At 37.9% G+C, this 26,586-nt stretch overlaps 1 protein-coding gene across 3 annotated transcripts in view; it reads left to right on the plus strand.

The window, feature by feature from the left end:
* The window catches only part of LOC121961887 (diacylglycerol kinase delta), an 84,062-nt gene that overhangs the window by 52,965 nt on the left and 4,511 nt on the right, over positions 1 to 26,586 (plus strand). For all 3 annotated transcript variants that reach the window (XM_042511976.2, XM_042511977.2, XM_088073755.1), the window contains 23 exons: positions 515 to 621; positions 924 to 1,049; positions 2,397 to 2,499; positions 3,835 to 3,994; positions 4,285 to 4,393; positions 5,659 to 5,798; positions 6,300 to 6,387; positions 7,957 to 8,048; positions 11,128 to 11,227; positions 13,080 to 13,145; positions 14,207 to 14,378; positions 14,529 to 14,627; positions 14,915 to 14,999; positions 15,136 to 15,243; positions 16,440 to 16,536; positions 16,662 to 16,769; positions 16,929 to 17,042; positions 18,276 to 18,410; positions 20,679 to 20,842; positions 22,442 to 22,547; positions 23,521 to 23,610; positions 25,169 to 25,282; positions 25,473 to 25,590. In XM_042511976.2, the coding sequence (XP_042367910.2) occupies positions 515 to 621; positions 924 to 1,049; positions 2,397 to 2,499; positions 3,835 to 3,994; positions 4,285 to 4,393; positions 5,659 to 5,798; positions 6,300 to 6,387; positions 7,957 to 8,048; positions 11,128 to 11,227; positions 13,080 to 13,145; positions 14,207 to 14,378; positions 14,529 to 14,627; positions 14,915 to 14,999; positions 15,136 to 15,243; positions 16,440 to 16,536; positions 16,662 to 16,769; positions 16,929 to 17,042; positions 18,276 to 18,410; positions 20,679 to 20,842; positions 22,442 to 22,547; positions 23,521 to 23,610; positions 25,169 to 25,282; positions 25,473 to 25,590 (2,601 nt within the window). The remainder of the gene's footprint in view (positions 1 to 514; positions 622 to 923; positions 1,050 to 2,396; positions 2,500 to 3,834; positions 3,995 to 4,284; positions 4,394 to 5,658; positions 5,799 to 6,299; positions 6,388 to 7,956; positions 8,049 to 11,127; positions 11,228 to 13,079; positions 13,146 to 14,206; positions 14,379 to 14,528; positions 14,628 to 14,914; positions 15,000 to 15,135; positions 15,244 to 16,439; positions 16,537 to 16,661; positions 16,770 to 16,928; positions 17,043 to 18,275; positions 18,411 to 20,678; positions 20,843 to 22,441; positions 22,548 to 23,520; positions 23,611 to 25,168; positions 25,283 to 25,472; positions 25,591 to 26,586) is intronic.

Below are 26,586 nucleotides of genomic sequence, written 5' to 3' on the forward strand. Positions count from 1 at the left end.
TATTGACATTTGTAAAATATATAGAGAAATATATTAAATTTATATACAGATTTTAAATATTTATCAGTATCAAAAATATAAACTTAGACACTTATAGAATTTATAAAATATATATTTCAAAAGTTTAAAATGTATAAAGAAATGTATAAAATATGTATAATATTCTATCAAATATTTAAAAATACTGCAGATGTTCGAGGAACTTTTTATCATAATTTATGTGAATGTTATTGGTGCTAAATTTATTTTAAAAAAAAAAAGAAAAAGAAAAGAAAGCAATGCATACACATCAGATGATACATTTTGGTCATTCAGAGAATAGTTAAAAAAGTTAAATGGACCAACCAATTCTGATACATATTAAATAGTAGACATTTAATGTGTGAATTTATGACCAAACAAGACCATAAACTTTGCCTATATTTGCCTAGCACTTAAAATCATATGCTTTTTAATTGTCAGGTTATTTATTTAAGTTTCTCTAACATGACATCCATTTATCCATTCTCTGCAGTTTGTAAGTTCAAGGCTCATAAGCGCTGTGCAGTTCGCTCCACCAACAACTGCAAATGGACCACACTGGCCTCCATAGGAAATGACATCATTGAGGATGAGGAGGGGGTGAGTGATGAGGCTGTGCTCTATGTGTGTGCGCCAACATAACACCCTTATGCAGCTTGTACAGTGAGGGAAAACATGTAAACAAAAACAAATTTCTCGACTATAGAAAACTGCAGTTTAATTTACAGGTTGTGTGCTGCAATAAAAAAAAATTTATACATTGTTCTGGGATTTCCAGTGATCTTTGCATGTGTATGATTTCTGCCCAAGTTTCTTAATTTGTTTTGACTTCAAATCCAATGTGCTTTGGCTCAGGACAGCTGATTTATCATGTTTTTTGTCATTTTACACATTTTTCTCAGGTGTCCATGCCCCACCAGTGGCTGGAAGGCAACCTCCCGGTCAGTGCCAAATGTGTGGTGTGTGACAAGAACTGTGGCAGCGTGCGACGGCTGCAGGACTGGCGCTGCCTGTGGTGCAAAGCCATCGTAAGTGGTATCGATTGTGGCTTCCATCTTGTCAGAAAACTGTCTTGTCAAATCAGTGTTAGTGTTTATTTAGGACAGCGCTGCCTGCTGGGACTTATTTTCACCCTAGGAGGTTTTTACATTAATTTAATATCAGTGTGTGTGACTTCTTTCCTCTCTTGCTTCTGGATATCTCCCTCTACACACCCGACCACAAGAAACTGAAGGCCTGCATTATCTTTCTACAGTCATGAATTTAAAATCAAACACCATCAGCAATATAAATGCACTGATATTCGTGGTAATAGAGTCCGTCCAGTTGGTAAAGCTGTTCCAATTACCAATTTTTCTTGTGGGAGTGTCTGCGCTGAGCCAAGGTTTTTTATTTAATGTCCCAAATTTTGACTTCCAGTAGCTCTCTCAATGCCAAACCAACTATCCAGGATAATAGAGGAAGTGTTGTTTTGCTGCTTTCAAAACAAAAGTGCAACATTTGTTACTGTGAAAAATGAAAAATTTAAAAAAATGTTTTGATTTATTAACAGAGTTTCTAATATATACAGCATTTCATTTTGGTCTAAAACTGTATGTAGCAGAAGTGGAAATATTTCACATTAGTAATACATTAGATGCAATTTTCTTTAATTTGTTCACCAAACAATCTCACATGTTGATGTACGCAGAGGAAATTGTGAGATATCGCTCCCAAATTTTGTATTGTTTTTGACTCATGGTTCAAAACTTTAACTCAAGCCAATGTGGGAAAATGATGGAACTTAAAGCGGCAGCACAGATTCCCAAGGTGAAGAGGAGGAGGTGGAGGAGGGCAGGTAAAAAAATGAAACCCAGAGTCTGACCCAACACTCTGACCACCTCCAGCAAAATGAAGGGAATACTTTACCTTTGCAAAAGGCAAACTAAAGCATGTTAAAGTGAATTTTAATGGGATGAGTTAGTTGCAGCCTTTACTTTAGCAGGTGAACACAAGACATCATTCATTTAAAAACTGAGCAGAAAAGTTTAGCTCAATCGTCCTTTAAGACACAAACAGTGACAGAGATGTAACTTCACTGGTCCACTTAGCAAAGGCTGAATTGCATTTGAGTGTTCAGGGCAAAGGAACACACATTAATAAGCCTAATTTTTAGCATGCATGTGCGCACACACGCACACATACACACACACACAAAACATGCACAAATGAATCAGAGTGGTATTTGTAAAGGTTACAGAACTGACATTTGGTGTGTTTCAGAGGGATGTAATGACCTTTCTGCTTCTACTGAAATATAGAATTACTATGGAGACCACTGACTCTGTGTGTATTTGTGTGTGTGTGTCTGTCTGTGTGTGTATGTGTTTGTGCAGGTCCACAACAGCTGTAAAGAACAAATGGGGAAGGTGTGTCCCTTGGGTCAGTATCGAGTGTCAATCATCCCTCCCACTGCACTTAACAGCATCGACTCAGATGGTGAGACACCTCACACACACACACACGCATGCACATGCACATGCACATGCACACACACACACATGCACACACACATACACACATATTCTTTTATCCGTTCTTTTGTACTGCATGTACAGGAAGCTCAGGAATGTCCCCTTTCAACTCCCAACAGTGTAAATCTTTGATACAGAGGGCATGACATTGATCTTTCTACTGACAGTACAGCAAATTCATCTGATCCCATATAGTTCTGATGATTTTGAAACAATTTTAATAAACATTTTAAATTCTAGCATGCTTTGAGTAGAAATTTGAAGAACAGAGATGAATATTTGTTACACATTTGTCAAAAGAGTATATCATATTATTATGTTCCAACTGTGAAATTGTGGGCTAGTACAGATGTTTTAGATAACAGCTTGACTGATAATCAGTACTGTATTTTTCTTGTTTATTTAGTTGTTTTTTTTTTTTGTTTTTTATTCCTCCAAAGAAATATTCTTTACAAGAAGTATCTTTTTTAAGATCATTCTTCTTCAATTCATTACACACATCTTTGAAATCAGAACATTTTCAACCACTCAAATGTATGAATTAACCTATTATAACCTTCTTTTACATAAACATGTTTTTTTCTCCAAAGTAACAGGTTCACATGCCTTTTTTGCACTATGTATATCATAATTCTCTCTCTAATATTTTATGTTGATGTGAAAAAGCTGGATGTTTCTCATCAAAACTAAATTTTACAATACAAATCAGTAGAACGTTATAATTTACCTTTAGCCCAATACTCATTCTTACTACATAGGTCTTGAATGTGAAATGTAACCGCTGTTAGCTGTTAGTTCCAGCCACAGGCAGCTACGAGCTAACGCAGACCTGCTCTCCTCCTGCCGATTTTAAAATGGATTTGTTGTTCGTGATGTAGTTTACAGCATCCTTCTGTCCCGAAGACATCTCAGCAAAGATCTCTGTTCACTCCAAGTTTTCTTTTGTCTCCAGGACGATATTAGTATTGAACCCTGCTATTTAGCCTGTGCAAAATTTATGAGACACAACAAAAAAACACCGTCCAGATGGCAGTCAGCAAAGCAAATATCAGCCAATGCCGATGTTTGAGCAATAAGTTAGTGCTTTCCTACAAGTTACACAACAAAAAGGACTTTGTCGCTGTAAATGTACAATTCTGACACAATCCCAGTTCTCTTATCATCCAGGTTCCTCTCAATACAGCTGTCTCAACACGAACTGTGTGTGATTGCCAACATTTGGCCTTGAATCTGAGAGCTAGAGATGTTTTTCAGTCTTCATTTTTCAAAAGGTGTTTTCATTTATGAATCTTCCTTTCAGGTTTCTGGAAGGCCACCTCAGCATCGTGCTCCAGCCCTCTTCTGGTCCTGGTCAACTCCAAGAGTGGAGACAACCAGGGAGTGAAGTTCCTCCGCAAGTTCAAGCAGCTCCTGAACCCGGCTCAAGTCTTTGACCTGATGAACGGAGGACCAGAGCTCGGGTACTTTTTGTGAACAATTTCATTGCTTTAAAAAAAAAAAAAAATTATAATGAAATAATAAGCTTATATGTGGCAGAAAAGTCTAGATTTTACTTGTTAACAGGCTTTATTTTTACTGGTTTATTGCTCTACTAGTGGGAGCTTCTAGTTTATCACGACTGGTTTAATGCTTGAACTTATGATGTAATTTCGCTGCCTTTTCATGACATCTGCCTCTTAACATTTTGTGCTTTGCTTTGTCCTCTTCCTCTCCTCATCCTCCCATCCCATCCCACTCTCTCCTCCCTCAGCCTGCGCCTTTTCCAGAAGTTTGTGACGTTTCGTATCCTGGTGTGCGGAGGAGACGGCAGCGTGGGCTGGGTGCTCTCAGAGCTGGATAAACTCAACCTCCATAAACAGGTGAGAGTGAGGCAGAGGAGGAGGAGGAAGAGGAGGAGAAGGGGATGATGATATAATGTTGAAGGTAACAGTTGAGAACTCTGATGTGCAAGAGAGAGCAGCAAACTACCTCGTTTTCCAATGTTTTTAAATAATAATAATAATTGTCCTCAGATACTGAAATGAAAAATGAAATGAACATGTGACGGGAATATTTCGTGGACATTTTGACCACACTCATATCTCAAAGGAAGTGAAATGGGAAATAGAGAGAGAAAGGAGTGGCAGCCTTTAAAATTACCAACGATGCACTAATTAACTCAACGAACTGACGTTGTGGAATTAATCCAAATTAATGAATGCCGTGTTGGATTACATGGTGTTTATTTTAAATTAGTGTTTAATTCAGATTCAGAGGTGCCATGTCAAATCAGTTTGACTAATTTTAGGTCATGTCAGATTAATTAGATTAACCAGTTAATGTCAATGGTCAGTCAGGGTGATGTTTCTCAATTTTTTTCAACATCTTCATGTTCTTCTGACTTGATTTGACATTTATCTTAGTATCGCAAGATTTTAAGGTTTGAAACAGGTTTTTTTGTCCCTGGAAATAATATTTAGGTGCCAGACTAATAACTGTCCTCATCCTGTGCTGTATAATAAACCTTTTCAGCTGATTTGTTTCATTTTCACCCAAGTTATAAGTTAAAAATCTTTAAATGTTTTTGCAGTTTCATCATTTATACACATCTTAACTTAAAGCTTCAATTACTCATGTACTGATAAAGTTTGTTTGTTTTTTTGTTATTCGGCACATAAGAGGCCGGCATCACTTTATTGTTTATCTACTGTAGTTAGATTCACTTGAAACCAAAAATGAAGAAAACTGCAGATTTAAAATTTAATTTATATCTATAGTAGGCCCTAAATAGCAGTGTGACTGCAAATAATGTGCTTATTTTTATCAGTGCCAGACAATTGTGATGCTTTATAAAAAAAAATAAAGACACTGAAGTTCAGTTTTCCGATAAAGATGTTTAATTAGGACATTTGATTTCAACTCTAAATTTGGTCTTGTATCTTAATTTCAGGGAAAAGAGATTCCATATTTCACACCAGATTTGTTTTTATGCCATCAGATCTGCAGTGTTAGATTTCCAGAAGTTACGTACAGACTCTTAGTGATTGAGATTGATGGGACATTAATAATTTGTGTTGTGCTGATTTTGAATGAAAGTTGGATTCAGTGAGTTTGTTTGCAGATGATGTGCTGTTTTACATTACAGTGCCAGCTCGGCGTGCTGCCTCTGGGCACAGGTAACGACCTGGCTCGTGTCCTGGGCTGGGGAGGCCTCTGTGATGACGACGCTCAGCTGCTGCAGATTCTGGAGAAGCTGGAGAGAGCCACCACCAAAATGCTGGACCGGTAAGACCAGAGGAAGAGAGGGTTAGCGGGAGTAACAATGTGGTCAGAAAAGCTGGGCGATAAAACGATTTTGTTAGGGGATTACTATAAAATTAATGTTAAAGGATTATAAACTTTAGACATTTTTATTTGATGCAAATTGATATAACACACACAAATGCAACAACAGCGAGTCAGTGTCAGCTACCTTTCGATAAGAATGTGAATAAGCATATTTCCCCAAATTTAGAATTACCCCTTTAATCAAAGGTACATAATTCAAATAGGTAAAAAAAAGTTTCCATGTTCTGCAGGTGTTTACTGACTTCTTCGTCCTCAGCTTGAACTATAAATGGATTTTTTGTCGATCTGCTGGTTATATCAGCGGTACAATCACAGACGGAAAAAGGACATTTCGATTCCCCGTGTCCTGTCCTCCTATCTCGATCTGATTAGCTGATAATAAAGTTTATTTTCAGCTGTTTGACACCGGTGTGTGTCTTTGTGTGTGTTTTTTTTTAGATGGAGTGTGATGACGTACGAAGTGCCGGCCAACACTAAACGCACACCCATAGTGAAAGAAGACGACAGCCTCGATTCTCCTCTGCAGGTAAATTACTTTCAGTGAGCCGTCTGCTTTTTGACAGATGGTGTCCATAAATTAGCCCCACGCAGCCAGACCTCGCAAGCTTGGAGAAATTATTTTGGAAAACATCCACTGAGAATCAATTGAGCCTGGCAGCTGGGAGCCAAAGCAATCAGACCTAAAACACAGGGAGTGGCATCAATATAGACGAAGGACAGCTCTGTATTTTGAATTTAAGCTAAAAGCTTAACTCCAAAATCTTTTATCAGGTTTAAGGGCATGCTGACATTTTAAAATCACAGCATGAATTTGCACCTGCATAGTCAGTTACTCACCACTTTTTCATCATCACTGGTGGATAATTAAGGTCAAATTTCCCAAAGCAGGGCTTATATTACTTAGAGTTTAAAGCATTAAGGCTTTAAACACTGGTCATTTATCCATCATATCCACTCATATTACAAGTGTTTTTAGGGGGGATGAGAGCTAATGACAGACCCCAAACCTACACCAGTCATGTCTTTTGAACCTGGACAGACCACAATAAGTCTTTTTATGGGCAGTTGGTTTACAAGTACATAAAAATTGCTATAATAGACTCAGCTTTATCCTGTTTTTTATTCTGTTTCCATTTGACATTTTCAGATGACTGGTGGTTAAATTCACATTACTCAAAGGCTTTAAATTTGACTTTTTTTGTCTAAAAGTCATAACTGAAAAGTTGTGAAGCGGCTAACTAGACCACAGAGATCATAGCAAGTAAATCAGATTGAGAAAAAAGCAGTACCTACCAGGTAAATATAGTTTTAGATTATTTAAGAATGAAAAAACATCACTCTCAGTGTCAGAGGTTGTCAAGTTGGTTTTTTTTTCTCAAAATTTTATTCAATACAGCAAATGTTTTCTGTGTGGCAACATAGTGTATAAAGGCTGACATAAAGAATCAAAGTACATTTAATTTTAAATTAGTTTTATTGACAAAATCTGCCCTGTTTATCAGTGGCCACTGTGTTATCCTTTTCTTTCTGGGCAGAATAAATTTCACATAGTTTGCAGCACAAAAAATAGTTTGGACCAAACAATATGTTATGATTTTGACTCTGAATCTCATCAAATGATGTCCTGCATTCAAGTTTAATTAAAAATTGTAAATACACCGCACTTTACCTACATACTTCTACCATCTGTTTTTCTAGTTAACACACTTTTTTGTCCACCAAAGCATTATTTTTTATAGTTTATTTTATTATTTTTTAAATTCCTATTTTAACCTCTGCACTGTTATTTCTTTTATGTTTTGGATTCTCAGTTTTACTACATGATTTTTTTTTCCTTTTTGCATTTTACAGCAGCATTATGAAATCAGCCTTAGAACAAGAATTTCATTGCCAACAATCACCCAACTGTAACTGTTGTGCATATGACAAAAAAGACTTGAAAAGAGCAAATAAAAAGGGAAAATATCTTCCAGAAAATTTCAAGACCAATTTCATGAAAAGAGAATCACTCCTACGTGAGGTTTGACTGGATCAAGTAATCTCAGGAACAAACCTCCACATTTTCTGAAGTCTGAAGTCTTTTTCTCACTCTCAGGTCCACATCACTCAGTATGCAGACTCCGTGGCCTCCCATCTCGCCAAGATCCTGGACTCGGACAAACACAGCGACGTCATTTCCTCTGCCAAGTACGTGCCGTGAATGCCTTTGAAAAACAGGGACAGGAGAGAAGTAGGAGGGAGGGTGAAGCAGGTGAAGGATGTGAAGGCTGGAGAAGATGAAAATGAAGATGGCAGGATGAAAGTGAGGAGGGATAAAGGAGAATAGAGAAGAGAGATGATGAGAGAAAGAGGCAGACAAAAGGGGCAAGTGAGTGTCTGGTCAATGAGTATTGATTTTTTTCGTTCCCTAAGGACACACACGCGCACACACACACACTTGGAGGGGACAGTAAGTGCTGCCCGGCTGTAAGTGAAAGAGACAGATGAATCAGTATTTAGGGGTCATCCTCAGTGCATTAGTACATTAGTAGTCTTCCTTTGGGAAGAGTCGAGTGGCCATTACAGAGCACTTTTCTCCGCCGCTCTGTGTGTGTTTGTAAAGCACCGCTGATTGTAGTGCAGCGCATTTAAAACACTTCAGGGACGTCAGGACGCTCCCAGGGCACATTTTCATTGAAACACAGCCTCGGTGTTGTCCGATAAAGAAAATATCCTGTTTGAGATGGTTATTATTTCAATCTCAAACTGGAATTTTAAAAGGTTTCAACCAGCCGAGGTTGAGAGAAACGCCTGGCACATGATAGAAATCAGTTCAAAGAATGAAATAACATCAAAATAACATTTTGAGATTCCATCAGGATCAGCAAGCACAATGTGACACTTTATTCTTGCGTGTTTTTTTCATGATTTGAGTTAAATTTTGTCATCGCTTCAAGTCCCTCACTTAGTATTTTTAAAAATGAAAATGAACATTGGTGCAGAAGTACTAGTATTCTTTTCACACATGTATTCTAGATATTTACCGTTACTGAACTATTGAAAACAACATAGAAATGGTATAAATAACATCATACATAATTTTTTTCATCAAGATTATGATGGAATAACATTGAATAGTTTTAACAATAATGAATATTCATCCTTTTTTAAATTCATAAAATTTGTGAATTTATTGGCTTGGCATCACTATCTTTACAAACATAGGCAAATATTAGATTTGTATTTTTGTGTAAAGTTACATAAATCTGTTTGCTAAGACCTCTGAAACTATAATATGTTGAAGAAAATCCCACACAGAGCCCTCATGTCTGGAGTGACTTTTTTTACTGACTTCCTGTAGGAGGAGAACTAAAAAGGAAGACTATTTAAAGACAAAGCAACATCTAGTGGATTTTTATTCAGACCATTCCTAAACCAAATGGTGAAGAAAACTGTTAGGTTGAGTTAAATTCAGCACATTTTTCATGAAGATATAGTGACTCAGAATGTTTTATACCAAACAGTTGAATGGGATGTTAAATGGTTTTAATTTTCTACAAAAAATAGCATCAAGATTCAGTTGTGGGAGTTTATTTCAGATATAGGGCTGTGCCTTGTTATTATCCACTTTACTGTAATAAATATGTTGTCATTTTGTCAGCAAAGACACTAAAGGGACATTTAAGTAAAGTAAGACTGCTGTCAGGCTCTAATGGTTCCCCTTAACCATTAACAATGATATGTTACTGACGTAACAGGGTCACACTTGGCAATAAAGAAAAGTAAGTGAGATAGATAAGCAGAGCAGAGCTCCAACAGAGAGATCTCATACAGAAATAATAATTTAATGACATCTCTGCTTTGTCATTGTGCTTAAAAAGAAAAACTTTTACTCTGCTGCACAAAAAAACTGCAAGAGAGGAACCATCCATCACCTGGCCTGCTTATATTGTACATTAGAGATTAACCTCCTTCTGCTTAATTCTAAAAGTTGTAAGATCTCTGCAGAAATCATCAGCTGACCTTTACAACAGCCCTGCAGAAATTGACACTATATAACAGCACAAACAGAAGGCAACAGACTTGCATAAACATGCATAAAGAGGCCTTCAGGAAGAGTACAGTTCAATAAAATAAAGCAGGTAACTCATTTTTTGTTCTTGGCAACAGTGTATGTTTTTTAGCTCCTCTGCAATATAAAATTTAAGTGGCCCTCAATTAGGAATGCCATGTCTAAACTAGAGAGGAATGAGTCTTGTTCAGTCTTGCTGTCGTTCATTCTGCATTCGTCTTTGTTCAGTAGATTATTCATCCACAGCGGCGGCATTCAGATATTAGGAGTGATGCAGGATTTTTATATGTTTATAGGCAGCTGTACAACCAAAAATATATATATTGTCTGTTTTATTACTAACTTTAGACTAACGCGAGAATTCTCATTAAAAGACACAAAAACAGACTTGACACATAGAAAGTCTTGTCATAAAGAATTGAAAAAGAGTTTGGAGAGTCTGAGTTGCATAATTTGCGTTTTGTCTTGAATCTTAAAAATTGATGAGTTGTTATAAAAAGAACTGCCGCAGTGGAAATGTTGGATTAAGGTGCAGGTAGAAGTTATACGTTGCATTACAATAGAAATACATTTTAAATACATTACAAAACAATACGACATGGTGCAGTTTAACTTTTCTAACAGTGCCCTGCCACCTGCAGCTGTTAAACAAGAACATGATAGAGTCATTTCCACTACTGACACCTCAAGGTGAAGAGTTATTTGCATGATACACGGCAACACTTTGCAGACACAGACTAAGCGCACACCAACTAACTACCGTAAACTAGCTTAACCAATGTGCCACCATTGCATCTGCTCTTTCCACATATCCAGTCTGGAAATAAAACCTGTGAGAGTGAACAGGAGGGTGAGCTTTATAAACGAGGAACCTGTTTTTCTGCAACAATGTTCATTTTTACAGGATCAAATATTTGCTAAATGTGCGAGGACTGTGAGAGCTTGGAGAAACCTCCCTGCTGAGTCATACAGCAGCGATGTAACAGCTGTGAGTAAATAGTGAGTGTGCGGAGGCGACGTAGCTGACAGGCAGGTAGGCGGCGATGTAATCTCCGAACACAGTGACAGCACGGTGAATCATCAAATCTGAAACGTGTTACCCTGGCTGATTTGTTTCATTTTCAGCGTTAATCATGTTGACCTTCACCCTCACCCATTACCTCTTTCTCTCGCTCACTCTCCTCTCCTTTCTCTCTCCCTGCACCTCTCCGACAGGTTTCTGTGTGGGACGGTGAATGATTTCGTGGCAGAGGTGGGGAAGGCGTACGAGAGAGCCACAGAGAACAAGGAGGAGGCAGATGCCATGGCAAAGAAGGTAAATGGTTTTGTGTGTGCAATCGTTTGCATTATGTAAGAGCTTGTATAACACTAACCAGTGGGCAGTGTAGGTGTGTGCGTGTGCGTGTGTGTGTGTGTTTTTGTGTGTATATAACAGAGAGTGAGACAGAAATAGTAGTGTTGAAGGTTAAGTTTCATTATTCTATTCAATCATTTGACACATTGTAAGAATCCAGTTTAAAGAAGCATTTCACTGCTGGAAAGATGCTTCTTCTTTTTTTCATAAAACTGGGATGGCTATGCAGTAGAAAGACGCAAATACTCTTGACATTGGTGCCACTTAACCACAGAAAACAGAGGGAAAGGGCTGTAGCATTTGCTTTTTGCTCAAAAGGTAGAAAAAACCTTACCACTACCTGAGTGCACTGAGCTGCACAAGAGCATTCAAACTGCTCCTGCTGGTGGTTTATGTTATGCAAACTTGTCTGTTTGACACAATGTTCGCCGGCTGGGAACAAACAATCTTGTATTACAGTTAAATAGTAAGCAAAAACATGTTTCTAAAAACTTTTGAGGCAGGAAATATGCAGCAGAATTATTGTTTATATTTGATGAGCGCTGCTTAGTTTTACTGTTCGATGTTAGTATTCTCAGCCAACATTTTTGTCATGCAGAAAGCAGTGTGGCGCCCACTTCCTCGTCACAAATTCTTGCCATTGCAGCTAAACATGTCAGTATCATATGTTTTTTTTTTTAACATTTTATGCAATCAATAGGCAATACAGTAATGTAATCTTGGTTTATATTTGATTGGCAATGTCTGTTTTTATATTGATTTATTAAAGACGCGGTGAAATGTTAAATATTTTTGCACTAAAAAAGCTAAAACAGTTGTGATTGTCTCATTTATATGTGATTTAAAAAATAATAATAATAACCCACATGATGCAAGAAGCAGCTGGGTAATTTCACATGATCTCATCTGGACCCCAAAAAAGTTTGAACACACGTGTTTTAAGATGTCACTATGAGCTCTGGGCACTTATGATAAGCATTTTTTTTGCTTTTTGTGGATTATGTATGGACTGTACAATAAACTGATTAATTAATCAATGAAATAATAATGAAAACAATCTTAAGTTGCACGCAGTTCTCAACATGCTGATGAAGCAGCACCTCAGAACAAAAAAACTGTGTTAATTCAAGGGGTATGTTTTGATTTGACTGACTAATGATTGAGAGAAAGGTGTCTTTTTTTTTATTCTAAAAGACATTCAGAAGTAAGTAAATATATAATATATTGTATACGGGATGCTGTCAGAGATTATTTTTTTCCATTTTTGAAGCTATTTGAAGAGAGGAAAATGTGAAAATGGGATGTTAAGGAGTTAAACTGAATCATTGCAGCAGCTGTCAGTCACCAGCAGATAAAAGTCCCGCGAGTCTGAAACTGCAAAGAGAATCACGCTGAGAGGAAGAGTGGTTTGCCAACTGTTTTTGTGAGACATTTCCAAATCGAGAAAAATCTTTTCACCCAGCAGAGGCATCTCAAGCCTTCCCCAAACTCCTCCGCGTCAGATCTCTTTGAGCTCCGTCCCGCTTATGGGTTTTTTTTTCTTTTAAATAATGTGATGCTTCATTGACTCCCAGGGGGAAATTCGCCCATTGCTTCTGCAAATAAACAACCTCTATGTGCTGTATAGGTATTGATTTCATGCTGGTTTTGAAAGGTACAGCAGCCGCACAAAAATGAGTTTTTAAGAACTTCTGCCCAGCATTGATGTGTCCTTTATCTCCCAATTTACACCCCTCTCATTTGATTTTGAAGTGAGCAAGAGAGCCATAAAAACAATAAAAATATCTCTGTGTGTGTCTGACTCTTCTCCCAGTGTGCACTGCTGAACGAGAAGCTCGACTCCCTCGTCAAGGCCTTAAGTGAGGAAGCTGAAGCTCAGGTAATAACACTACCTGCCCTAATTAATACGAAATTATCCTAGCAATCAGTCTTATGGCTCGATTAAAACCACAAAACTGTCTGAAATCCTAGTTCCTCATATCAAGCAGCAGCTGAAGTGTTTTGCAACAAAATAAGATTTGAATTGTCTAGAAAAAGTGGGAAAATGTGTGTCAAATAACCCAAAATCTAGAAGTTTAAGGATAAAATGATGATGCAGGTTTGACTGGTTTTACACTTCAATGCATCTGTTTAAAGCACCATTCATGTCAAATCTGCCACAGCGGATTTTAATCTGTATTTACTGTTGATTTGATCTATAGTGGTGCTGTGTGGTTGTCTGTGGTGTTCAAGTTAGAAAAGAAATGAAATGAGATTTTTCCCTGAGAAACTGAATGCTGTTGTTTCTCCTCAGTGGAACCACCAGAGTTTTTCAAATCCCCCCCTGATTCAAACTAAGCCTTTACAGGAGTCGCAGCAGAAAATGATGGTTTTTCACACATTTTTAAGTTTCCTCAGAGGAGCTAAAATACAAAACGGCACATAGCTTTTTGAGTCTCTGCTCCCTTTGGAGTCTTTTCATCACAGATTGATGTTGGTGCACTAAAAGAATAACACAGCCCTAAAAGTGTCAGTATGATTTCAACCTCCTCCTCAATAAAAGGGGAAAAATGCTGAATTTAAGCTTCTGCATCAAGCATCATTTCATATTTGATGCATAAAATATGGATATCCTCTTTCTCAGTGCTTCCTGTAAATTAATATTTATCTGCCTCGATTTGCTAGAAATAAAAAAGTGATAATGCATTACTTTTAGGCTCCACAGAGCAGGAGTAATAAAGATTTATAAATGAAGTGGCATTCTCCAGTTTAGCACTGCTGCTTTAGTGGTACTGTGACAATGCTGCAGGGTTTACGCTGCTCTTAAAGTGAAATAAATCTCATTGCAGAGTCGGAAAACATCAGGAATGAAACAAAAACGTCACCTTACAGGAATGTACCATAATGGATATTATTATTTTATAGATGTGTTAAAATGCTTTTTGTTGCCATCACTTCCAGGTGGTGCCGGCAGGATCAGTGCCTAGCCAAGAGAGCGGCGGCTCGAGCCCCGTCGAAAGTGGCGGCGAGTCGGGTTCAGAGGGTAAAACGTACCGGTCTAAGGAGCAGCTGATGCTCAGGGCCAACAGCCTGAAGAAAGCCCTGAGGCAGATCATCGAACAGGCAGAGAAAGGTAACCTAGAGTGATTTCTTTGTGTGTGTGTGTGTGTGTGTGTGCGCACGCGCCTCGTCTTGCTATTCCTTTCTTCTTCTTTTTCCATCATTTTGACACAATCATGCCTTGAGTGTTTTGTATTAAAGTTCGCCAATGTCATCATTTCAGTGGTGGACGAGCAGAACCGACACACGCAGGTCCAGAGGATGTCGTCCTCGTCCTCCATCAAAAGAGAGAACAGCGAGGAGCTGAAAGATGCTGAGCCACGTAAGTGTCGCTTTGGTTTGAACCCAGCAGGGACACAGGGTGAAGGGACATACTCTGAAATGCTGTCTGTACATTTTGGAAAAAAAACATCAGTACGGTAAAAACTCTCAGTATTGCATTTTGTCAAAAAACGGTTTGAAGACGACTCATTCTTTGAAGAATGACTTATAATTTGCATAATTTCACTGTTATTTTGTCTAGAGAAACATTAATAATCCAAAATTTAGAGAGAAACTACATTATTTTTGGACATTGTATATGAAAGTAACCATTATGCTTCTGTCCAGGTCAAGGAAGCTTAAGTCCCACCTCCCCCATTGTCCTTGAGAAACCTGAGAGCCTCCACACTGTGACCTTCAGTGAGGACACTGTGTAAGTCTTTGTGCCTGCTCATCCGTTTGCATCGTTTGTACATCTGCGTCCCTCAGATGCCAGCTGTGGCTGAAAAATGTGTTCTTGCAGTAATGTATTATCACATTTTAATCTACATATTTTTCTGTATTGGCAGACAATGCTCAGAGAAGTGTGTGATGAACAACTACTTTGGCATCGGCCTGGACGCCAAGATTTCCCTCGAGTTCAATAACAAGAGAGATGAGCATCCTAAGAAATGCAGGTACGAAAGCACTCACACAAGCACACACGCAAAAACGAATTATAATCTATCAGCAGAGCACTTTATTAAGATGTGTAACTCAGCAACTCTTTTGCCAACAAAACAATGTAGTGTTGGAACTCTAAAACTACATTAGATAAGTATTGAATTCACATTAATCACACACATATTTTAAATTACTTGTGCATATTCTTTGTCGGAAATTCTCCAGGAGACTTATTGCATATCCACAAAAGTTATGAAACTGCATAAATTAAATGCTTTAACAAGATTTTCTCAGAGATGTTAATCCATCAGTTTAAACATTTAAGATGAAGATACAATCTCAGTACTGACATTTTCTATTGGAGTATCATCTGCATACATAGAAACCCAAACAGCTTAAACCACTTCCCTTTTGGGTCAGTTTTTACCTTCATCTGGCAACGTTGGTGCCTCACAAAGGCAAAAGATCTGAACTCATATGTAGAACTGAGAAAAATGACTTCAAAGTGTTTTGGTTTTCAGCTAAACAAATTATAGGCATAATATTGGAAATTTGGCAGGTAGCATTTTGCATTATTTGCAATATAGTAAGAAGAAAGCCATCGAAAAAGGCATTAACTACCATTTGATTCTCACTTTGTTGCTGATTATGGTAAGCAATAGCAAGTATCCACTTCTTATAATATGAATAATGAAGAAAAAACAGAGTCATGGAAGTTGGGGAGTTTTGCCTTGTTTTATGCAAAGCTTTTTGTAGTTGACACAATCCACTATTTTATACAGGAAATAACAAAGAAGACAGGATAACTGTCTATACTGCTGAGTTTGTCTTTGTTGTTCTACAATTTATAAACTGTTTTTACCAAAATGAAATAAAGGTCTTTTGTAATTGGACAGCATTCTGTTGCTGTATTTTGTTCACAAATTCTAAGACAAAGTGCTGTTTCTCCAAATGGCTTCTTCTCTGTAGAAACTTAAAATTAAAACTGGTGACCATATTATAAGATTATTACATGATATGGGAGAGTCCTGTGTTTCTGTGTTTATTAACATTTAGGACATAGTTTAAAGAGAAATGACTACATCCACTGTCCAGAACCGGTGTCTCCTACTCTTCCATACTCTTTAATTAACTGTACTGATTCAGCTTCACTTCTTTGTAAAGTTATGTTCTAGTGTTGATTTGTGTCTTTCTCCTGTCTCCCCTGCAGTAGTCGCACCAAGAACATGATGTGGTACGGGGTGCTGGGGACTAAAGAGTTGGTCCAGAAGACGTACAAGAATCTGGAGCAGAGAGTTCAGCTGGAGGTCAGTCACACAGCAATGTCTCTTACAGACTGAGAATAAAGAATATTTTGGGAAACAAAATGCCATCAGCTGTTTTTGTGTGTTTTGCCCCCTTTTGAACCTCCTCTCTCTCTCTCTCTCTGCAGTGTGACGGTGTTCCCATGTCTCTGCCGAGTCTGCAGGGCTTGGCTGTGCTCAACATCCCCAGCTATGCAGGCGGTATCAACTTCTGGGGTGGAACAAAGGAGGATAATGTGAGTGCTGTGAACAAAGCAACATCGTGTACATTTACACCTTCCAAGAAATGTTGTAAAAACTGTATGCACAGCCACATTAAATAGTAGGTCAGTTAGTTTTAAATGGACGGATTTAAAAGTCACAGCGAATGATTGGCTCTGATGTCTTTGGTTCAGAACTTTGGCGCTCCGTCATTTGACGATAAGAAGCTGGAGGTGGTGGCGGTGTTTGGCAGCATGCAGATGGCCATGTCCAGAGTCATCAACCTGCAGCACCACCGCATTGCACAGGTAACACACCTCTCTAAAAAGAGTTGACACACCTTTATTGTCTCCATCAGGCGTGTGTGTAAGTGTATCTGGCTGTCAGCAGCTAATCTCGCAAAGTACTGGATCAATCAGCCTAATATTTTGCGTGCATGTGTATAATAGTATACTCAAGGACCTCTCCTGGTTGCAGTGATTCACAGTTGTTGAAAAATCATTTTTATTTCTATGGTCATTGACCGCTGACTCCTCAATCCTCTTAATTGGTCAGTCGGGACAAGTTTTCTGAAAAAAATCTCTAAAAACAACAAGCCTTACAGCAGGCCATATTTTAGCCTTTGTCATTTTTCAAAAACTTATGACCCTAGAAAGGTTTGGTCCTATTTTGAACCAGAGCATCTGCAGATTGTTCTATATCCGATATGTTGTAATCCACGGAGGTTAGATACTATATGGGATGAATATATATCAGTTTTTTTTTATCTTTGCTGACATCTTGACTGTAAGGGAGCTGGGAGGGACAATTGTTCAGTCCTCTGCACCACATATTACCACACCAGAAGCATGGAGCATTTTGCATGCCTGATTTTGAAGACTGAGATTTTGTTAATTTGATGATTTTTCCTTGATATTTGTGCTTCTGCTACAAGTAAGTAGGCTTTAAAATTAAATATATATAAATATATTTTTTGTCTGTTTTATTGTGTTATCTAATACATTGTTGTGCATTTGAGACAGTCGTAAGTATGTCAGCATCTAGCTGCCTCACAGAGACGTCAGCTTGGTTTTAGACTCTTAATCTCGTTAGATATTCAGCCAGTGTTCGTATCTGTAGTTATTCAACAACGTTAAATTAAGCACTTGGATTCTTAGAACAAACAACCTTGAGTAAGGTGTGCAGGGGTTAGCAGCTGCCTCCAAAAGATTTATTCGCACAAGAACATGTACTGGTGTTTATTTTAATCTTCTAAAACTGAATTGAAGTGAATAAGAAAAAAAACTCCCTTCCCTTTCAGTCACAAGGACAAAGTATTTCAGAGACATCTTTGGTCCATCTGGACTTTCAACACCGACATTACAAACACTCTATGTAATAAAATACAAGTTTTAAAGGTGCGGGTTTTGCAGGATCATAAAATTCTCAGTTTCCACAGCAGATGACAGAGGAGGGATAAAAAAAGCACGCTATGCATGGTAGGAAAAAAGAACAAGAGGTCTCATCTGACAGCTGCTGTTTTCTGCTCCGTTGCGTCTCAGTGCCGCCAGGTGAAGATCACCATCCTCGGGGAGGAGGGGGTCCCTGTGCAGGTGGATGGAGAAGCCTGGATCCAGCCGCCTGGCATCGTCAAGATCGTCCACAAGAACCGAGCACAGATGCTCACCAGAGACAGGGTAATGTCCTGCTGCGTCAGAAAGTTTTATACATGATGTTTTTTTTACTACACTTAACCCTTTAAAGTTTGGATCAACATCTTGGTGGTGCAGTTTCTTTCAAAAGCATGAGAAAAAGGCAATGAGCAACTTGGTAAGAAATGCTCAACAAATTGCAAGTAATTAGTAGATTTATTTTAAAAAATGTTTTTTTTAAAAGCCTGGGAAAAAAGAAAAATAAAAAGTTAGAGGAAAACTTAGTTTCTCATTATCATAACATATTTGAAGTTATGTTACAGAATTATTATAATCTTAAAGTGCTTTTTCCAGGTCATTTACTTGCTTGTTTGTTTTTTTTACTTTCTTTTTTGTTTTGTTTTCTATTTATTTTTTTGTTTTGTTTGGTTTTTAATACATATATTATAATTTTGGGGTAATGTTTTTGTACTCCTTGCTAGTTTCTTGGTAATTTTTGGGTAATTTCTTCTCTCCTTGCTCATTGCCATCTTCCCATGTTTTTGACAGAAATCAAGCCAATTTGCTAATATTTCAATAACTCTGTTCAGTGAGCTTCTGGATTTACACGTGCATATGTCCACTGTAAGCACGTGGAAAACAAAAAGTATTGGCTTAGACTGCTTTCATAAATATTGCAGCCGAAAATCCACTCTCAGCCCTGCGGCTTCAGCTCTCTGCCCGTGTTGTTGAGTCCTTCTATTTCGGGATTTCTTAAATCAAATTCATACCCACTGTGTTTGTTCTCTCTTCATGCTGCTCAAACCTTTTGAGAGCTCTCTTGAGCCAAGCACATTTGGGCAGTTTGTTTCCATGGTTTCCCTCCTTAAGCACCGCAGAGAGAGAAGATTGTTGGCTTGCTGGTTTTATCCTCCTAAATGTGGCTTTTATTCCGTCAGACGGTGACAGTAATGTTTCAAGTCAGTGTTGTCACAGCTGGATGCCTGGTGGAAACATGTTTATTGGCAGGTTGTTAAATTAAATTCATATCTGGATGTCATAAAACACTTTATTTTTTGCCTCAGGTACCTCAGATTTAAAAGGATTGTTTTGTCTCAGTCCAGGCATGAGGTTAAACTTTGAAACCTGAGCAAATTGCTTTGTATTCTTTGAAACACATTGGGAGAAGGCAAAAAACTACTTAACAAAACATGGCCCAAGAAAAAGCAAGAAATGAGTAAAAAAGTTACAAGGAAATTGCCTGAAAATAAGCAAAAAAAAAAAAGTTTAAAAAAAAAACCCAGCACATCAACAAAATGACCTAGTGTAGAACTTTTTTCTGGAACATAATTGTAAATATGACAATATTTTGACAAAACATGGCTCCAATATGCATCAGTGTGTCACATTTTGTTTACTATCATATATGTTTCTTCATTTTCTCTCTGCATTCACCTCTCCCCTCATGTATGCAGGCTAGCTGAAATTACGTTTGAATAGAGTTTGAATCTGATATGTTTGAAAACTGCTGGGCAAACAGGAAAAGAATGAAAAAAAAAATCCTGAATCCTCAAAAAGTCATTGAAAAGTTTTGAAATTTTACCCATGAAAATTTGTGGGAACCTTGTGTATAATTACAGTGATTCTAAGTATAGTTTTCTGGGCATTTTTTTCCTTAATTTTTGCTAATTTTCTAAGAATTCTCCCCCTTTTATAAAATGAATTTTCAAATAATTTTCTTCGTCAAGTTTTACCAATTTCCTGCAGTCTGTGGGACATGTCTTGCCAAGTCGGTCATCAAACCAATTTATTTAGGTATCAAAGTGTTAAATAGCTCGTGAGAGGCATCTGAATGCAGCACAAGAAAAATGATTTTGAAGGGCTGAAATAGGGTTATGTCCTCCTAAATGTGGCTTTTTTTTCAGTCAGATGGGGACTGTAATGTTTCAGGTGAATTAATTTTTTATCTGGATGTAATAAAACACTTTTCTTTCTGTCTGCCTCTAAGTGAAAAGATTGGATTTTTTTTCTCCTGTCTCTCAGTCCAGACATGAGGTTAAAATATGTTTACTTCTACCTATTATTGTGTCTCCACTCAGATTGACACCTTGAGTTTTCAGTTTATGTCTTTACAAACTCACAGTGCCTGAAGAAGCAGCTTTTAATCAGGTGCCAAGTGTCTCTTGAATTCAACACTGTTTTCATTTTTCAAGTACCAACTTTCAGAATTTGGTCGGCAGCAGCACAAACTAACACAATATGCTCATCTCAGTGATAAAAAGGCACAAATGCAAGTGATCACAGTCGATAAATGACAAGTTTTTGTTTTCCTAGGCGTTCGAGAGCACGCTGAAGTCATGGGAGGACAAGATGAAGATTGACAGCTACCGTGCCAGCAGACCCCGGCTTAACTCCCAGCAGTCCATGGAGTACCTGACGGAGGAGGAGTGCGCTCAGGTTCAGCAGCTCGGCATCGTGGCCGACACACTCATCAACAAGTAAGAGCACTTCACATTTTCTGTGGTCGTACAAGGAAGCAGATTTAACTCTTAGTTAAAGAATTTTTGACTGTGACATACAGGCATACTCATTTGCACTTTTTTAGCAAATGAAGGTCTGAAGTCGAAAATATATTTCACACACTGTTTTAATCCAATAAACTTTTGATGTGCAAGAACTTTTTAGCAAATCTTACTTAAATGTAACTTCACCTTGAGAAAGTTGGCGTTTTAAAGGAAAAATGTAAATGTGAGTGTTAAACTCAGTTTTCAGATCTTATTACTTTTGTAAATTTTTCTGTCATGATTATATAACATAATCAACAACTAGTAAACAATTAACGTTAACGATTCATACTATATATCTTTTTAAAAGGAAGATATATATTAAATCTAACATGCTTTTAATGTAACACTTGGAAATTCATCTTTAAAAAAAACTATTTCAAATATGTAAAAACCCCGAAGTTTGTACATACGTATACATGATTTGCTAACTTCACAAGCTCATTTGTTTTTGCAAATCACAAATAAACAAACATAATAAAAACATTTACAGTACACACAGTGGAATTCCAAGAGATTTGATACCGGGACACTGAGAGCACAATAAAATGTTTTCTTTTTTTTCCTTGAGAAGAATTAATTCAGAGTAAAGTTTCAATTAAACAACCAGTGCAATTCTATCATCAAATGACCCTAAGAGATATCCCAGAAATATTCCTATATTTCAATATGGATTAGAATCAAGAACTGGTTCCAGTTTCGAACCAGTTCCATGTTGGAATCTGAATCGTACACCTCTGAGCTTATCAATTCCTCTGTGAGTTGTGCATTGCAAAACAATGATGTTAAACCAGAGCGTAGCTTCATTTCATGACTCATGACAACATGCTGCTTGTAATCTGTGTAGTCTGTAAAATGATTATTTTGAATGAGTGCGGAAACATCGGCAACAACCAGCAGTATGTTGTGGGCGAGCAGCCCGTCCTCAAGATGCCAAACCGCAGTGAAGATTTACTCATTTTAACACAAAGCTGCTTTATTCAGTGTTTTATAGATGTTTGATCACCTTGTTCATTTGTTTTGGAGAGGAAGAGAACTCTTTGAATAATTCGGTGCCTGATAAAATGTCATGAATAATGAAACTGAAGAAATTCTAGACGTGATCCATTTTAGCTGGATACAATCTGCAATTCACAGCTAGATGCTACTAAATTAAATTTACACACTTCTCCTTTGAAGTTTTGTGATCCACTGATCAAAATCATGGCCAAGGTTTGAATTCAAACATGTACAAACTGAACAGTGGCAGGATCAAGTCAGTTTTATCAGTACAGCCCAGTATCACAAATTACAACATTTGCCTCAAGGGGCTTTTAAATCTGTGCAGCACAAGACACCGTCTGTCCTTAAAGTCTCGATTGGGAAGAAGAAAAAAAAAAGATAAAAACTTAAATGGGAAAAATGGGAGAGACAGAGGCTTTTGCCCCATCAACAGGCTGAGACAACTTGTTGGAGTAATCACCATAAATGTGCCGTTTCAGCTTGTCGAAATAATAATTACTGCTCCTTAAATCCATGATTTCCCTCCCTTAGGATCCGCGAAGCAGCCAAGACCCACAAGCTGGTGGAGCAAGAGCTGGCTCACGCTGTCAACGCCACCGCCCTGGTGCTCACAGAGGCCAAACTGTCCAGCCCCGAGGTAAGACACCAAGCGGGAGGAAAGGGTGACAGATGGTGGATTTGACTGAGCAAAACGTGCAGATTTTCAGCAATACGCTTGGGTCTCGTGTCAGTTTACAGGCTATTAATTTTGCAGCCTGTTAAAAATGTAATGCTGCAGTGATGTCACTTCAAGGACACGGCGGCCTGAGACCCAAAGTGTTGAAGATTAATGAAAAACAAAGAGGGCAGAGTCACTTTGTGACAGGCTGCTGCTTTGCGCTGAATAAGCAGCCGACTGGTTTGTCCTTATCAACACACAAAGACTTAATGATGAGAGGTGACGTTCTAAAATCATCACCATAATGGGGAAAAGTGGCATTGAGAAATAAAAGCAGACTTTGGAAAAGGATGTTTAGAAACAAAAAACTATCGGAGTTGAGTAAAAATGACTTCATTTGTTAAAGGGTGCAGATAAAACATAATGATGAGCTGAATTTGACTGAATTTATTGAACATTTATTGAATTATTTCACAGTGTGATGTATTTTTCACCTATTTAGTCATATAAAATTTGATTTTATAACACTTTTATGGTCTTCCAAACATCTTTTTTTAAAAAAAAAATATTTCACTGATATAAGACTTTATTATTATAAAGTTGCAGTACGTAATTCTGGAGAAAGATAGTTGATGCGTCTCATCAGCAGGTTGTCACATGCTGACGCTCTGCAGGGGTGATTTAGTCTGACTTCTTCCCCGAGGTCGTCCATATATGAAAACCTGGAAGTGAGACTCGATAAACAATTGTACCTTCAACTGTGTTCTGCAGAATGCAATCTGAAATGCACTTTGAGTGTTTTTTTTGGCGATTTGCTTATTTGTAAACAAACTTGTATACATTGACACATATATCATCTTTATTTTTTCCTTCAGGCTGTATTTTGCATATTTTCTTATTGAACATCTTTGGTTTTAATGATGACAAATGAAGTAATGAATTATATTTTCAGTGTCTGAGTCGCAGCACGGCGGTGGAAATCGTCAACAGCAGTAAAGTTCTCCAGGCTGAGACCAGGATGCTGCTTGATGGAAAACTACTGGTACAGCTCTTCGATTTCATCCACATCTTCTCTCTGTTGTTGTCTTTGTTCCCCTCGCCTATTCTCTTCCTCTCTCTCTGTCTGTGTGTGCTGAAGCCATTCAAGCCCGACATCTCACATTTCAGTTTCTACTCTTTGTTTATTGCCTTTGCTCAGTTTTTGTTTGCTATAGCCTTATTTACCCTGTGAGGAAATGTACCTTTATTCACAATGGCCCTTTGTGCAGGAGAGCAAATATAATGGCATCACTATTGCAGATGACACAGGGTTTCTAAGGTCATGAAGAACCTGGAAAAATCATGGAATTTGCAAATAGCAATTTTCAGGAATGAAAAAGATTTGGAAAACTAAATATACCCTGGAACTTTTGGAAAAGTCATGATTTTTTTTCGCAAACCTATAAAATAACACTTAATATTCAAGGACCATCGAGATTTGAAAATTCACAGATATTTTCTATTTTACAGTTTCTGATTGTGATAAATCGTGTAATTTTTGGTGATTTTTAAAGGAAAAAAAATCAAACCTTTTCTTTAAATATGACCAATATTTGAAAAAAGCCAAATTAGAAAAAAAGAAAAAAGAGAAGAAAAAAATTTCAAAGAAAACACACCTTCCAAGCATGTTTTCTTTAAAAACTGGCAGTTAAATAATTACAAAATACAACCATTTAAAGTAGTTTGCCCCTCCCCTAAAGCCAAAATATAAAATATAGGTCCCTCTCAAGTGCTTACAAATATTTAACATGCCTCTCCCCTCTCCATAAATAAATAACAAACAGTCCATAAGTCATGTTTATTCACTTTTAATACTGTTCTGAATTCATTATTGTTTTTTTTTTTTAAATGTATATATTTTTTTAGAAAGCTATTATACAGTAATGAAAAAACCCAATAAGGAGTATCGATGGTCGTTTTAGAGAGTGTATGGTCTTTAAAATTTTCCTCAAAGTTATTCAAAAGTCATTGAAATTTATAGGCAAAAATGTATATGAACCCTGATGACAACAATACTGGGGACATAATTTAATATTTATCCTATTTCATGTCCCTCTCTGTTCTCTTATCTGTTCTCTGCTTTGCTTTTTATCTTCCTCAGTTTTGTTTATAACCTTTTCAGATTCAATAGATTGGGCTATGCTATGCAATTCTGAGACATTGAATAATTAACTTCAGGTAGTGATTCTGCTTCTCTAAACTTACCTGTGATGAGAGGGATAAATGAAACCGTGATGACGAGACACACATGAATAAAGCAGCAAACAGAATTATTGCGATACGCTCAAACTGTTGGCAGAATTACAGGTTAGCAGATGTTTACTGTCTACAAATCTGTGAATTTGCATAATATATGCAGGGTGTCAAAATGTACATCATCTTCAGATGGTAGAAGAACAGAGCAGATGTTTAGCATTTTGCATTTTTTAATCAGTTTTCGAAAATGTCTCCAAGCAAGCTTTTGCACATTTTAACCCATCCCCATGATTAAATACCACATTCTAACCAGAAACTGCAGTTCAGGAATCAACTCTGCATTTATTCCTCCTCATCCTCCGTAGTCGGAGTCCCCAGAGGAAGAGGAGCTTCGGTTGACCCTGAACAGTCTCAGCGCCGAGCTCCACAAGTTGGACGACATCCACTGGATCTGTCCGCTCATGCAGTGCTCCGAGGAGGTGAGGAGGGACGCAGTCTGTGAGAAAATCCATCGCATTATCACAGTCTGTCTAACAAGCAACCACAGTGTCATTGCTGCTGCTCAGTTCTAACTAGTCGCAGCCCATCTGCCCTCTCTGACACTGTCAAAGTGTAAAATATATCTTGGAGCATTTCCACATGCCCAAAGATCTGCTCTTCTCGTTTTAGGATTCGGTGAGAGGCAGCAGTAAGAGCGGCAGCAGCAGTATGAAGCTGAAGATCATACCAAAGGTGAAGAAGGAAAGAGAGAAGCTCCACAAGCAGAAATCCAACAGCTCTCTCTCGGGTAAGAGATCCAGACAGAGCCCTGAATTCAAGTAAAGATGCCCCTATCATTTTTTCTTTGCTGACAGTAGCAATTGTCAGTCTTCTGTGAGCCATGCTGGCGGATACACAGCTAATACGAATAATTGTTTGGTGTGTTCTAGCAGTTGGCATAGCAGTATTATAGGTCAGTGTGACTGCTTTGTAGTGTACTTTGATCTCTATCAGGTCAATCAATCAGATTTTATTTAGATAGCACCTGTCAAACAAATTGAATGGGATTCAAAGTGCTCAAAATATAATCTATAATTAACAAAATGTTATACACTCCATGATAGCAGGAAAATCATACAGCTTGTGATCATGCTCCGAAAAAGAAAAACACAGAACTATTATATTTTTATAGACTGGCCATACACAAGCAAGCGAAAAATTACAACAGACATTTTCTGCAAGCTAGCAGACATGGCCAAAGCAAAAAAAAAGCATAAAGTCAAGACTGCAGACTGCCACTTTCAGAAGTAGGAAGTCGAATGCTTTTTCACTTAAAGATGAAAGAGTTGTGTTTGTGTTATTTGTTTGGGCTTGTTAATGCTGATGTTACGTACAATTCCTGCAGTGCATTTTTTGAATTTGCGTCAGAGTCTTGTGTCCTGTCAGCTCTGAACAAGGTCCGCCCATCCAGTGCAACAGCTCGATCTGGGATGTTAGGGGTTAACCATGTCTGTGTGAAGATGTGCACAGAGCAGTCTTTGATTTCCCATTGCTGACTGAGCCTCAATCGCATCTAAATCACTGCATTCTCCTGCAACCAGACATTAGCCAGAAGAAGGCTTGGTGGAGGAACAGCTCTTGGCCCAAGTTAGGTCAGCTTTGCCCTGATGCTGGCTCTCCTCCCTCTCTTTTTCTGGCGCTTTTAGTTTTGTTATTCCCCTCTGGTGGGGGTCCAAACTCTACAAAACTTTTCCTGATGTTGATGAGTGCTTCTCCTTCTCCAAGCTTCTCTGGCTTGGGCCCA

This window comes from Plectropomus leopardus, chromosome 23 (genome assembly GCF_026936395.1).
Source record: "Plectropomus leopardus strain MGB_pleo_1.0 chromosome 23, ASM2693639v1, whole genome shotgun sequence".
Classification (NCBI taxonomy): Eukaryota; Metazoa; Chordata; class Actinopteri; order Perciformes; family Serranidae; genus Plectropomus; species Plectropomus leopardus.